Source organism: Scyliorhinus torazame, chromosome 5, assembly GCF_047496885.1.
Source record: "Scyliorhinus torazame isolate Kashiwa2021f chromosome 5, sScyTor2.1, whole genome shotgun sequence".
Taxonomy (NCBI): Eukaryota; Metazoa; Chordata; class Chondrichthyes; order Carcharhiniformes; family Scyliorhinidae; genus Scyliorhinus; species Scyliorhinus torazame.
The window spans coordinates 76,388,144-76,402,902 of NC_092711.1; the positions used below are offsets into that span (position 1 = coordinate 76,388,144).

The following is a 14,759-nucleotide window of genomic DNA, read 5'->3' on the forward strand; positions in this document are numbered from 1 at the left end:
CTATTCCACTTATGAGTTTATATTGACCATCACATTTTGCACCGCTTTTATTCCCTGTAATTCATTCTGTACATTCTGAATTGTTAACTCTTTCTCCACAGTTATTGCTTGGCCTGTGTAATATTTCTAGAATGTCCTCGTTTTATTTCAGATTTCAAGCAGCTGCAGTATTTTGTTTTTATTAAAGTCAGGACCGTGTGTGACTTTATGGGGAACTTTGAGCAGTTGTATGTGATGGTGTTCACATACAGCTGCTACCCGGGTGTTTCGAGGTATGGAGGTTGAGTGTTTGGGCATTAACATTTTGGTTGAGTTTTAGATACATGAAATCCCTCTCCTTCATCCCTCTGCGCCCACAGTGTCCAGAGCTTTTGGCCCAGACCAGTTGGCAGGTTCCTTTTCCCTGAAGGACATTAATAGTAATAATCTTTATTGTCATAAGTAGGCTTACATTAACACTACAATGAACCTACTGTGAAAAGCCCCAAGTCGCCACATTCCAGCATCTGTTCGGGTACACAGAGGGAGAATTCAGAATGTCCAAAGTACCTAACAGCACAACCTTCGGGACATTGGGGGAACCAGTTGGGATTTATGACAATCCAGCAGTTTTCATGGTTAGTTTTTCCCAGAGCCGGCCCCACAAATGACCAGATTCATTCAGCTCAATTCACAACCTGCCTTTATGTTCTTGTGGGTTCTCTCTCACTCACTTTTTTTTTGTCTAAACACAATTTCACAGGTTATCAGAAGAGGAACTCTCCAGTCTTGAAACCCAAACCAAACATCACATCAGGATGTGACAGAGGCGCCTAATATATCATTGTATTTTGGACGTGGAAGGAAAAAGCACCGTTCACAGTGAGCAGAAACTGTTTCTGTGTTATGTGTGTGGAAGAGAAGTCAGCCGACTATCTGACCTGTCGAGACATAAATACTGTCACACCAGGAAGAATCTACAGATATTTGGGGGCTGTGTGGAAGGATTCAGTTACCTGTCAGAGCTGGAGGTTCATCAGGGCAGTCACGTTGGACACTTCACCTGCTTTAAGTGTGGGAAGGGATTCACTACCTCATCCCACCTACTGACCCACCAGTGAGTTCACACTGGGAAGAGACCGTTCAGCTGCTCCAAATGTGGGAGGGGATTTGCTCACTCGTCCAACCTGCTGACACACTGATGTGAGATGTTTTAAACGTGCAGATTGTGGAAAGTGCTTTAAAAGTTCCCAGGAACTGATGTCCCATCAACATGTTCACACTGACGAGAGACCGTTCAGGTGCTTGCCTTATGGGACTGGATTCAGGCAATCATCTGACCTGATTAAACACCAGCAAGTTCACACTGGGGAGAGGCTGTTCACTTGCTCCGAGTGTGAGAAGGGGTTTACTTGTTTATCCCACCTGCTGACACACCAACAAGTTCACACTGGAGAAAGATATTCACCTGCTCCAAGTGTGGGAAGGGATTTTGTCACACATTCAATCTAACAAGACACCAACAGGTTCACACTGACGAGAGACCTTTACAATGTTCAGACTGTAGGAAGTTCTATAAAAGTTCCCAAGACCTGATGCACTCATCAATGTGTTCACACTGATGAGAGACCGTTCAGATGCTTGAACTGTGGGACTGGATTCAGGTGATCATCTGATCTCACAGCACATCAGCACAGTCACACTGGAGAGAGACTATCCATCTGCTCCGAGTGTGGGAAAGAACAAAGAACAATACAGCACAGGAACAGGCCCTTCGGCCCTCCAAGCCTGCGCCGATCACATGTCCTATCTAGACCAACCACCTGTATTCTTCTATACCCCGTCTGTTCATGTGCCTATCCAGATGTCTTAAAAGCCCCAGATGTTCGGGGCAGCACGGTAGCATTGTGGATATCACAATTGCTTCACAGCTCCAGGGTCCCAGGTTCGATTCCCGGCTTGGGCCACTGCCTGTGCGGAGTCTGCACATTCTCACCGTGTGTGCATGGGTTTCCTCCCACAGTCCAAAGATGTGCGGGTTAGGTGGATTGGCCATGCTAAATTGCCCATAGTGTCCAAAATTGCCCTTAGTGTTGGGTGGGTTTACTGGGTTATGGGGGTAAGGTGGAGGCGTGGACCTTGGGTAGGGTGCTCTTTCCAAGAGCCAGTGCAGACCTGATGGGCTGAATGGCCTCCTTCTGCACTGTAAATTCTATGAAAAGTTGCTAACGTATCTGCCTCAACCATCTCACTTGGCAGCGCATTCCAGGCCACCACCACCCTTTGTGTAAAAAAACTTCCCCCGCACATCTCCGCTGAACCCACCCCCTCTCATCTTGAACTTATGCCCCCTTGTAATTTTCAATTCCGCCATGGGAAAAAGTGTGCAATTGTTTATCCTATCCATACCCCTAATAATTTTATAAACTTTTATCAGGTCGCCCCTAGCTAGTACCCTCCACACCAGGCAACATCCCAGTAAACCTTTTCTGAACTCTCTCCAAAGCCTCCACGTCCTTCTGGTAGTGCGGTGACCAGAATTGGACACAGTATTCCAAATGTGGCCCACACAATGTTCTATGTAACTGGTTCATAATTTTTGAGCTTTTATATTCGATACCTGGTCCTATGAAGGCAAGCATGCCATATGCTTTCTTCACCACCATTTCCATCTGTGCTGCCACTTTTAAGGATCTGTGGGCCTGCACACCCAGATCTCTCTGTGTCTCTATGCTCCTGATGGTTCTGCAATTTATGTTACAGCTTCCACCTGAATTGGATCTCCCAAAACGCATCACCTCACATTTTATCATAGAATTTACAGTGCAGAAGGAGGCAATTCGGCCAATAGAGTCTGCACCGGCTCTTGGAAAGAGCACCCTACCCAAGGTCAACACCTGCACCCAACACTAAGGGCAATTTTGGACACTAAGGGCAATTTATCATGGCCAATCCACCTAACCTGCACATCTTTGGACTGTGGGAGGAAACTGGAGCACCCGGAGGAAACCCACGCATACACTGGGAGGATGTGCAGACTCTGCACAGACAGTGACCCAAGCCGGAATCGAACCTGGGACCCTGGAGCTGTGAAGCAGTTGTGCTTTCCAATTTGTCCGAGTTAAATTCCACTTGCCATTTCTCCACCCAATTTTGCTGCCTACCTATATCCTGTTGTATTCTATGACAATTTTCATCACTATCTGCAATCTTCGTATCATCCGCAAACTTGCTAATCAGACTTGCTACATTTTCTTCCAAATCATTTATATACATTACAAACAGCAGAGGTCCCTGTACTGATCCCTGTGGAACACCATGAGTTACAGCTCCATTCACTACTTCATCCGATCTGCAGACACACCAGTGCATCCACACTGTGCTGTGGGAACTGTGGCAAAGACCGCTCAAAGTCACACACCATCCTGACTTCAATAAAATCAAAATACTGCAGCTTCTGGAAATCTGAAATAAACTGAGAACATTCTGAAAATATTCCACAGACAAAGTAGTAACTGTGGAGAAAGAGTTAACATTTCCGGATGTACAGAATGAATTACAGGGAATAAAAGCTCAGAAGTGGAATATAAATGGATATTAGCACAGGGAAAACAATTGCTGACTGTGAAAGATACTGTGGGGATGAAGCTGGTAAATCAGTGGCACATGGTCAGGGTCAGAAAGCGGTGGACACCTCATTTAGACCCAGTTGGGAAAATTAACAGTAAAATACTGAACACAGCTAAATTACACTCATTATTAGAGACCAAGGAAGTTGGACAATGACAGAGAGCTGATGAGGGAGGGCAGAGGTGAATCTGAGCAATTGATGAACATGGATTCAGATACACAGTAAAGGAGTCACACCAGCCCCAGAGCTATGAAAACTCTCACAGAGAACAGGGCACAGCACTAAACGTTCTAAATTGTAGAGGAATGGACAAAAATACTCACCATTAGAACAATTTCACTGTTTTCAGTTTTAAACTCGTGCTGGAGCCTGCAGCTGGAAAGATATCAGAAGCTCTGGAGTCAGAGAAAAATCTCCCAGTTGAGGAAGTACCGGGGCGTGGGGGTGATGTCACTGCGCAGTTGTTGGTGCTTGATGACATCATGGACAGGAAGACAGAACATCTGGATCTATGCAAACCAGTGTTAACCACACAGTATGCAGGATGGGAGGGTCCTGGAGAGGGTGCAGAGGAGATTTACCAGAATGATTCCAGGAATGAGGGATTATAGTTGCAATGTTGGAGAAACTAGAGTTCTCTTCGGTTGAAGTACATTGAGGGGAGATTTGATTGAGGTGTACGCGTTTCTAATAGATTAGATGAGATAGATAAAGAAAAGCTGTTCCCACAAAAGGTTTATGGGACATGGATTTGAGATTATGCGAAGAGATACAAGGGAATGTGAGGAAGAACTTTTCTTTTTACACAGTGGTGACAACTCAATGCTTAAACTCAAAGGTCGATAATATCCAGGTCCTGATAAATCGGATCTGCTCTTAATGATGTTTCGTTTGACTTTCCCCTCTGTGAATCCTCCCCTTTAAACCCACTGTAAAAGGAGTTTTCAAAATCCGTCAGTGTGAGTGCAGGATAGAAATTCCCCACATTCCCTGTTCCTGCTCCAGGATCAGTAAAGTGAGTGAAAGAGAATTTCTCCTGAACAAACCCATTGCTGCATTTCCTTCCTGAAGCCACATTTGTCCACTGGGGCCCGGCACCGGGAGAAAGCGGCAGCTGCCGTTGTGTTGGGTGTTGAGGCGGTGCCGCCAGTTTGTTATTGGGGGTGTTGAGGCCTCCACTGGGTGTTTGTGAAGCCTCCCCTCTCACCCCCCCACTGCCCCTAACGCTGCCTCCGCTAATCCGCCTCCTTCCCCCTGAAGATGAGACAAACAAACGTTTGTCCCTGGAGATGATCCGCACTGCGCATGCTCCAGATTACAATGCCTGGTAGTGATTGACGGCAGCTCCGGACCAATAGAAAGACTGGAGGACCGAGCGGCTCTGGATGGTCCTCCAACCATTCGGAGTGAGTGAGGGTGGGTGGGACCTCGACTGAAGCATGCGCAGTGCGGGCAATGGCGACGGAGGGCGCTTTTATCTCGGATCCACAAAGGGTAAGAGGAATATTCTGGAACGCGGGAGCGATGGATCTGGCTGGTGGGTGGAAACATTTTCTAAACATGTTGTGCAAGCCCATACCCGGAAAAAATACTGCATTACCCTTTGTCCTGGGTACTTGACCTCCCATTACCCCGGTTTGCACAGACCCAGATATCTAATTGCTGATCAGAGGAGCAAAGAGAAGTAAAGAAACAAGCAAATTCTGCTCTCTGGATCGCACTAACCCAATGGATATCAACCCATGTGCGGCTCTGTTCAGTCACACGGAGACCCATGTCAGAAACACAACCCTAGGGGCGGCACAGTGGCGTAGTGTTTAGCACTATTGCCTGTGGTGCTGAGGGTCTGGTATCTATGCCGGCCCTGGGTCACTGTGTGGAGTTTGCACATTCTCCCCGTGTCTGTGTGGGTCTCACCTCCACAACCCAAAGATGTTCAGGGTAGGTGGATTAGTCACGCTAAATTGCCCCTTAATGGGAAAAATAAAATTGGGTACTCTAAATAATTTTTTTCAAAAGAAAATCTTTTCCTTCACACAGAACAGACAAACATTTCTTCTTCCACATTCACAAGCCAATGGTATTCAGGTCCTGATGAATGGAGTGAGTCTGTTAAATCTTGATGTGAAGTTTGATTTGAGTTTCCATCTGTAAATCCTCCCCTTGTAATATCCTGTAAAAGAAGTTTATAAAAGTCATCACCAGGGGCAGGCACGATGGCTCAGTGGTCAGCCGAGGATCTGGGTTTGATCCTGGCCCCGGGTCACTGTCCATATGGAGTTTGCACATTCTCCCCGTGTCTGTTTTGGACTCGCCCTGCATTCCAAAAAGATGTGCAGGGTCGGTGAATTGGCCTCGCTAAAATTACGCCTCAATTGGGAGAAAGAAAATTGGGTAAACCTAAATTTTTTAAATTAAAAATAAACAAAAGCCATCATTGTCAATCCAGGATAGAAATTCTGAACAGACAATCCTAGTTTCTCTGGAACATTTTTCCCCCTCCCACACACTCTCCCTCCTCCCTGGGCTGAAATCCAAACCCATCTCACCATCTGCACCATTTCTTTCCTCCACTCCCAGTTTTCTCCCTCCCTCTCCTCTGCCTGGGTTCAGTTCTCCAGCTCCTGTCTGCAGACTGACAATAAAATCAATGGGTCTTATTGGGGGTTTGGGGCCCCCAGCAGGTGTTTGTGAATCCTCGCCGCCCACCTGCCAGGGTTTCCTTCCTTGCCAGAGATCAGAGTCCTTATTGATGATTTGAGCCATTGCTGGAACTACATTAATTGGGAAAAAAATATTTTCATGCAGGTTAGGGGCTCCACAAAGTGTTTCCAACTCCTCCTACCCATCTCCTTAACAGGTTGACGCATTTATTTGTCTGACTCAAAGAATGGTCTCTGATCGCACCATGGTTAGCACTGCTGCCTCACGGCGCCTAGGACCCGTGTTCGATCCCGGCCCTGGATCACTGTCCATGTGGAGTTTGCACATTCTCCCCGTGTCTGCGTGTGTCTCACCTCCACAACCCAAAGATGTTCAGGGTAGGTGGATTGGTCACGCTAAATGGCATTTTAATTGGAAAAAAATAATTGGTCACTTGAAATTTATTTTAATAAAGGATGGTCTCTTTCCTAATGTTCACAATTAAAGGGGTGGGTTCCCCAGGAGATGGCTGACATTTCAGGGAACAGTAAATTAATAATGGACATAAATATGGCTAGTGTTGTTATATGTTACAGATTAGATATATTATTTATCGTTCTGTAATAAAGTACATAATTTTTTTTTCTCGCCTTGTAATATAAGACTGCAGCTACGTTATAGATTTCCAGTCATCTCTTCCCTCAGCGGGTTGTTAGTCTTTGGATTTCTCTTCCACAGGGACCAGTTGTATCTGGGGGTCATTGAATATATTGAAGCACAAGTTTGACAGATATGTTATTGACAGTGGAGTTAAGGGTAATGGAGACCAGGTAGAAAATAGAGAGAAAGCTGAGATGAGGAGGGATTTCGTCACTCGAGGATGTGGTGAAGCTTTGGAATTCTCTACCCCAGAGGAATGTGGAGCCTCTGCCATCAAGTATGTTCAAGACAAATATTGATAGGTTTCTAGATATTGAAGAGATAGAGGGATATGAATTGTGTGGGAAATGGTGTTGAGGTAGATCGGCCAAGGTTGAATGGTTGAGCAGACTCGGTGGGCCGAATGGCCTACTCTTGCTCCTATTCTAATCTCTGTGTCCTGGTCAGGAAGCAGTGAGCTGAGCTTGGATCTGTCAATCAACATGAATCAGCACCTTCAGGAGAATTGGGAGGGTGAGTATTAGATACAGCAGAGTGAGAATGGAGGGAGAGTGTGTGGGGTGGAGATTTACAGACTTTAGCGAACAAGATGTTAGGAATGGACTTTCCAATTCAATACTAATTTGATGTCAATTATCCAATGGAAGTCACTGATACATAAAGGGGTTACAGGTGCACTATTTGTTCCTGGAGATTTGTGTGTGAAGTTTATTCTGCAGCAACGGGCATCACGGTAGCACAGTGGTTAGCACTGTGGCTTCACAGTGCCAGGGTCCCAGGTTCGATTCGCCACTGGGTCACTATCTGTGCGGAGTCTGCACATTCTCCCCGTGTCTGCGTGGGTTTCCTCCGGGTGCTCCGGTTTCGTCCCACAGTCCAAACATGCAGGTCAGGTGGATTGGCCAAGCTAAATTGCCCTTTATGTCCAAAAGGATTGGGTGGGTTATGGGGATAGGGTGGGAGTGTGGGCTTAGGTGGGGTGCTCTTTCCAAAAGGGCCGGCGCAGACTCGATGGGCTGAATGGGCTCCTTCTGCACTGTAAATTCTATGTTCTATAATTGTTGTAAAAACCCATCTGGTTCACTAATGTCCTTTAGGAAATCTGCTCTCCTTACGTGGCTTGGCCTACACGTGATTCCAGATCCACAGCAATGTTGTGGTTTATTTGTAAGTGCCCTCTGAAAGAGCCTCGCAAGACATGCGGTTCAAGGGCAATTGGAATGAGCAGTAAATGCTGGACCAGTCAGTGACACCCACTTCCCATGAATGAATAAGGTTGGGCAGCACGGTGGCACAGTGGGTTAGCCCTAATGCCTCATGGCGCCGAGTTCCCAGATTCGATCCAGGCTCTGGGTCACTGTCTTTGTGGAGTTTGCACATTCTCCCCGTGCTTGCGTGGGTTTCGCCCCCACAATGCAAAGATGTGCAGGGTAGGTGGATTGGCTGCACTAAATTGCCCCTTAATTGGAAAAAATGAATTGGGGACTCTAAATTTATTCATTTTTAAAAATAAATGAACGAATAGGTTTAAGAAGGCTCACTGTTCAATTTGAAGACTAGTACAAAACTGTCTCTTTGGTTTGATTTATTGTCACGAGTACCAAGAAACAGTGAAAAGTATTGTTCTGCATACAGTCCAGATAGATTGTTCCATACATGAAAAAACAAAGTGCGGATCTTGGCAGTTTGCTCAGTTTACAAAATAATTGAATGGCTTTGTAGACGTAGATTAATATTTTAATCACTACAAAACATATCTACTTGTAATGTATGCTCATATTGTCATGTGAGAGTACCTTTAAGAAATGGATGTTTAAGCAATGTACCTTTAAGAAAACAGTGATGTCAGAGAGTGGGTGGAGCTGAGCTCAGTTCAGCCATTCTGAAGTTTCAATTTGAAAAAGAGCTTGGGTGTGTGTCTATGTTTTGCAGTGTGCTGGATCTGCTGTGATCTCTGCCATGAAAGACTATCTCTGGATCATTTGGGTGATTTAAACTCATAATAGTAAAGCCTTTAACCTGATGTGTTTCTGTTTTAAGGTATTAAGTCTCATGGATGTTGAAAGGGATAACTGAAGGATTATTTAGTGTAATATTTTTGGGGTTATCTTTGAAGTAAGGGGTGTTAAGAGATCCAATGTTTATTTAAGAGGTTAAGTTGAGTTCATGGAATAAACATTTGTTTTGTGTTAAAAACTACGTGTCCATAATTGTAATATCACACCTGGAGAACAGGCCGTGTGCTCGGAAAAGCAACAAACACATTAAAGGGGGAGGTTGGTTGAACTCCATGATACATTTTGGGGTTCTGAAAACACCTCACCCATAACAATAGACAGACACAAACGATACTGTCACTGAATTAGAGGAAATGGCAGGGATTTAACAACCACATTTTTGAAAGATGCGACCTTAATGATGGAGAAACAGGAAAAGCCAGTCGGGGAGATGAGGAAATCCAGGCTCAGTGCCGATTTGCTGTCACCCCTCCTTTCTTATACATGAACGGTATTTAGGCTGCAGAACGTTTCACACCAAAACACAGAGGGGTCAAATATAAGCAACACATAATTTGGAATTATCTTCCATATAACGATATTTGACTTTATTCAAAAGCTGTCTGCGATGAATCTCAACAAAGTAAGAAGTCTGACATCAGGTTAAAGTCCAACAGGTTTGTTAAGAATCACTAGCTTTCAGAGCACTGCTCCTTCCTCCTTTAACCTGGTGTTGTAAGACTTCTTACTGTGCTCACCCCAGTTCAATGCCGGCATCTCCATATCCGAACTTATGACTGTACACAGAATACTTTTCACTGTATTTCAGTACATGTGACAATAAAACAAATACAATACAAACAAGTCTTGTTTACCCATCCCCTGTGCTCACTTTCCTTTTAAGAAGTACCAAAAGTTGAAATTTCCCATTCTTCGTTTCCTATAGTTGTGATCATCCTGATCTCTGTAGTCTCCTCACACACCCTTCAAGATCTCTGCACTAATTTAATTCTGCCACTACAGCATTCCTGATTTATTCGGTCCACCATTACTGGCCTTTTGTCATTTGACTAGGCCACAAGCTCTGGAATTTCCTCCTTCAAACTCTCCGACTCTCTCACTCACTTTCCTCCATCATGAAATGAAAAATGAAAATCGCTTATTGTCACAAGTAGGCTTCAAATGAAGTTACTGTGAAAAGCCCCTAGTCGCCACATTCCGGCGCCTGTTCGGGGAGGCTGGTACGGGAAGATTCTCCTTAAGATTCTCCTTTAAAGCTAATATCTCCCCCATGTTGCTCAGTGTCAATTGTTATTTTATAACGTTTCTCTGAGATGTGTTAAATTGCTTGATTTTGTCAAGGCACAATAAATACGAATTATTGTCACTGCCCTGGACATGTATCATTGTTCTGCCTCATAAATGAGAATTTGTAACTCAGAGTGAAACAGTGTGTCATGGTGAAACATTCCAAACATATTGCCCTCAACAATGATGGCGACTGAGCATGCGCTCCGCTGCTGCCCTCAATAAAGATGGTGGCTTGCGGTTCGCTACTCCTGCCCCCAATAGAGATGTTGGATGCGCGCGCGCGCATTCATGCTAGTGCCCCAAGAACGTTGACGATTGCGCATGCGCAGCCCCGCTAGTGCGCGCTAGAGAGATGGCCGCTATTTAGTCTCGTCTGTGAGAAAGCTGCAGGCCCCGCTCAGGTCCCCCCCGATACCGGTAGGTTATTTTTCAGGATTTTCGGTTTATATAACATGTTTAAGAAGTGTGTCCAACGACGCGCCTAATTGAGCTCTCCCTCGGTCCGGCCATTCCCACCTTTACGGATTATGGATCCGAGAAAGAACGCCGCCATTATTCGCACTGCGCATGCTTCACTCGGCCCAGTCCCGCCTCCTCGTTCACTCCGATTGGCTGGAGGACCAGACAATTCTGACCGGCCTTTCGAATCCACCCCTTCACCCTATTGGTCAGGAGCTGCCGTCAATCATTGCCCTGGCATTGTGAGGTATCAAGTGAGAGGTCAGTGTCGGGAGGCGGGGTTTACAAATCCTCAGTGCGGCCCGAGAGCCGAATGTGAAACAATGAATGAAAATCGCTTATTGTCACAAGTAGGCTTCAAATGAAGTTACTGTGAAAAGCCCCTAGTCGCCACATTCCGGCGCCTGTTCGGGGAGGCTGGTACGGGAATTGAACCGTGCTGCTGGCCTGCCTTGGTCTACTTTCAAAGCCAGCGATTTAGCCCAGTGTGCTGAACCAGCCCCTATGGACTTTCTCCACTCTCACTATCCGCCGCTTCCGGCTCCTCTCCGCAAACAACCTCATCGAGATCAGGGGGGGAGACACTGACCCAGTAACAATGTCACTGCATTAGTGGAAAAGTCTAATGTAACCCCTCCTGTTCAAAAAGTAGGAAACTAGTTAGTTGATGCCTGTTGTTGGGAGACTGTTGGAATCCATTATTGAGGAAGTAGTAATTGGACTTTTGGAAAGCCAAACCGCAATCCATCAGAGTCAGTGTGGTTTTGTAAAGGGTACATCGTGTTTGACTCATTTGTTGGAGTTCTTGGAAGATGTAACAAGCCAGGCGGAGAATGGGGGTACTGTAGATGTGTTTGGACTTCCAGAATACATTTGATGAGATGGAATTTAACATGCATAAGTGTGAGGTTATCCATTTTGGTCAGAGGAATAAAAAGGCAATTTATTATCTAAATGGAGAGAAACTTTAGAGGACATTGGTTGGGTGTTGAATAACTATTTCACATCTGTCTCCAGCCAAGAGAATGAGGAGGTAGACATGGAACTCAGGGAGAGAGACTGAGAGGTTCTTGAACGAATCGACAGAGGGAGTGACAAGGCATTGGAAGTGTTGGCAGGCTTAAAAGTGGACAAATCTCCAGGTCTGGATGAATTGTGTCCCAGGATGCTGTGGGAGGTGAGATTGCAGGGGCCCTGACCCAAATTTTTAATTGCTCTTTGGCGACGAGGTAGGTGCTAGAGGACTGCAGATCAGCTAATATGATCCCACTATTTAAGAAAGGTTGTAGAGATAAGCCAGGGAACTAAGTACCAGTGAGTCTCGCGTCAGTGGTAGGGAACCTATCGGAGAAAATTCAGGAGAGAATCTATCTCCACTTGGAGAGGCAAGGTTTGATCAGGAATAGTCAGCATGGCTTTGTCAGCGGGAGGTCATGCCTGACAAATTTTGATTGATTGATTGGCACCAGGTATGTCCATGGTGGTAGTGATGTAGTTTACATAGATTTCAGCGGACTTCCGGTTGCAGCGATGCACTGCTAAGCCGCACGTTTCAGCAGCTCCCGTTCTAACGGACTTTTGGGCTCTTTTCGGGAGCCCCAACGGAAATTTTTTCAGACCAAACCCAGTGTGGGGTGATGAAGGAAGGTGTCCCCCCGGGTGTGTATGGAAAGGACCAGTGGCAGTGGCCAGATTGCGAAGGATCCTCTGGAGCAGCGGCAGAGAAGAGTAGGAAGAAGCAAGATGGCGGCGGATGGAGCCCAGACGACATGGGGCACGGACCAGCAGGAATTCCTCCGACGGTGTGTGGAGGAACTAAAGAAGGAGGTGCAGGCACCGATGTTATTGGCAATCGATGGGCTAAAAGAAACACAAAAGGCCCAGGCGATAGAGCTCCGTGGGGTGAAGGCAAAGGCAGCCGAAAACGAGGATGAGATACAGGGCCTTGTGGTAAAAATGGAGACGCATGAGGCGCTACATAAGAGGTGTATCGAAAGGCTCGAAGTCCTGGAGAACAGCTCGAGGAGGAAGAACCTCCGGATTCTAGGTCTCCCCGAAGGAATGGAGGGAGCTGACGTTGTGGCTTATGTGAGCACGATGCTCCATACGCTAATGGGAGCTGAGGCCCCCTCGGGCCCCCTGGAGGTGGAAGGGGCTCACCGGGTCCTTGTGAGAAGACCAAAGGCTGGAGAACTACCAAGGCCGATAGTGGTGAGATTTCACCACTTCACGGACAGGAGTAGCAGGTGGGAGAATGCGGTGAGACGAGTGTATCAGGACTGGAGCGCGGAGGTGGCGAGAAGGAGGGCGAGCTTTAATAGGGCCAAGGCGGTGCTTCAGTGGAAGAAAATAAAATTTGGGATGCTGCAGCCGGCGCGATTGTGGGTCACGCACCAGGGCCAGCACTACTACTTTGAAACGTCGGATGAGGCATGGACCTTCATCCAAGAAGAGAAACTGGACTAGAACTGAGGGACTGAGGTTGGGGGGGGAGACAACGAGGTTGATGTACAGAAGTGTAAATTGGTGAATGGGAGGTTTATAGTATCGAGACGATAGACGGGCAATTTTTCTCCTCTTGATGGGGGGAACACTGAGAAATGTGGGCGCCGGTGGAAAAAGGGACTGAGAGGGGGGATGGGGAATGGGGGCGCTGCGCCATGGGGGGCGGGGCCGATCCAGGAAAGTGCAGGGTTTTTCCCACGCTATGGAGATGATGGCGGGAAGATAGGCGCAGGAAGGAAGAGAGTTCCACGCACGGGGGTCAAGGAGAGAACGGGGGAAGCCGGGGTCAGTTAGAGTTAGCTGACTTTCGGAAGCATCATGGGGGGAGAAAGATGGGGATTTAAAGGGGGGGGGGGTGGATCAACTGGGTTGCTGCTGCTGAGAGCGAAGGGGAGCTGGCAAGAGAAGAGGTGGTCAGGATGGGAAGGCGCCGCCTGGGGGACGGGTGGGTGCACGGGACCCGGACGGGGGGCTGGCCTAGAACAGGGGATGGCTCGTCGGCGGGGGGGGGGGGGGGGGAGACATCCGGCTGATCACGTGGAATGTGAGAGGCCTAAATGGGCCGATTAAGAGGGTCCGAGTGTTCGCGCACTTAAAAAGAATGAAGGCAGATGTGGTCATGCTTCAGGAGACGCATCTGAAGGTGGCGGATCAGGTTAGGTTAAGGAAAGGATGAGTGGGACAGGTGTTCCACTCCGGGTTGGATGCAAAAAATAGGGGGGTGGCGATATTGGTGGGGAAACTGGTGTCGTTTGAGGCTAGGAATATAGTGGTGGATAACGGGGGTAGATACGTGATGGTGAGTGGTAGATTGCAGGGAAAGGAGGTCGTGCTGGTAAATGTATATGTCCCGAACTGGGATGACGTGAGATTTATGAAGCGGATGCTGGGACGTATCCCGGACCTGGAGGTGGGAAGCCTGGTAATGGGGGGGGGGGGATTTCAATACTGTGCTGGAATCAGGGCTAGACCGGTCTAGATCCAGGACCGGAAGAAGGCCAGCAGCGGCCAAGGTGCTTAGGGGGTTCATGGAGCAAATGGGGGGAGTGGATCCGTAGAGATTTGCTAGGCCGCTGGCCAAAGAGTTCTCCTTTTTCTCCCATGTCCACAAGGTATACTCCCGAATAGATTTCTTTGTTTTGAGCAGGGCACTGATCTCGAAGGTGGCAGGAACGGAGTACTCGGCCATAGCCGTATCAGACCATGCCCCGCACTGGGTGGAGCTGGAATTAGGGGAGGACAGGGAGCAGTGCCCACTCTGGCGACTGGATGTGGGATTATTGGTGGATGAGGCGGTCTGTGGAAGGGTGCGGGGATGTATTGAGAGGTACCTGGAGGCCAATGATGATGGTGAGATCCAGGTGGGGGTAGAATGGGAAGCACTGAAGGCGGTGGTTAGGGGAGAGTTGATCTCCATTAGGGCTTACAAGGAGAAACAAGAGGGCAAAGAAAGGGAGAGATTAGTGGGGGAGATTTTGAGGGTGGATAAAAGATATGCGGAGGCCCCGGACGAAGGACTATATAGAGAGAGGCGAAGACTTCAGACGGAGTTTGAACTGCTGACCACAGGAAAG

At 47.3% G+C, this 14,759-nt stretch overlaps 1 protein-coding gene across 8 annotated transcripts in view; it reads left to right on the forward strand.

Annotated features, from left to right (window-relative positions):
• The first annotated feature begins 5,022 nt into the window (after positions 1–5,022).
• The window catches only part of LOC140421376 (uncharacterized), a 56,058-nt gene continuing 46,321 nt past the window's right edge, over positions 5,023–14,759 (forward strand). For 2 of the 8 annotated variants that reach the window (XR_011946722.1, XR_011946719.1), the window contains exon 1: positions 5,059–5,104. Coding sequence is in view for 2 of the 8 variants with exons in the window: in XM_072506043.1 (XP_072362144.1) it covers positions 5,066–5,147 (82 nt within the window). In the remaining 6 variants the exon portion in view is untranslated. Of the gene's footprint in view, positions 5,148–10,527; positions 10,639–14,759 lie in introns of those variants that run through there. The other 6 variants (XR_011946724.1, XM_072506045.1, XM_072506044.1 and 3 more) reach the window with 5 other exon arrangements.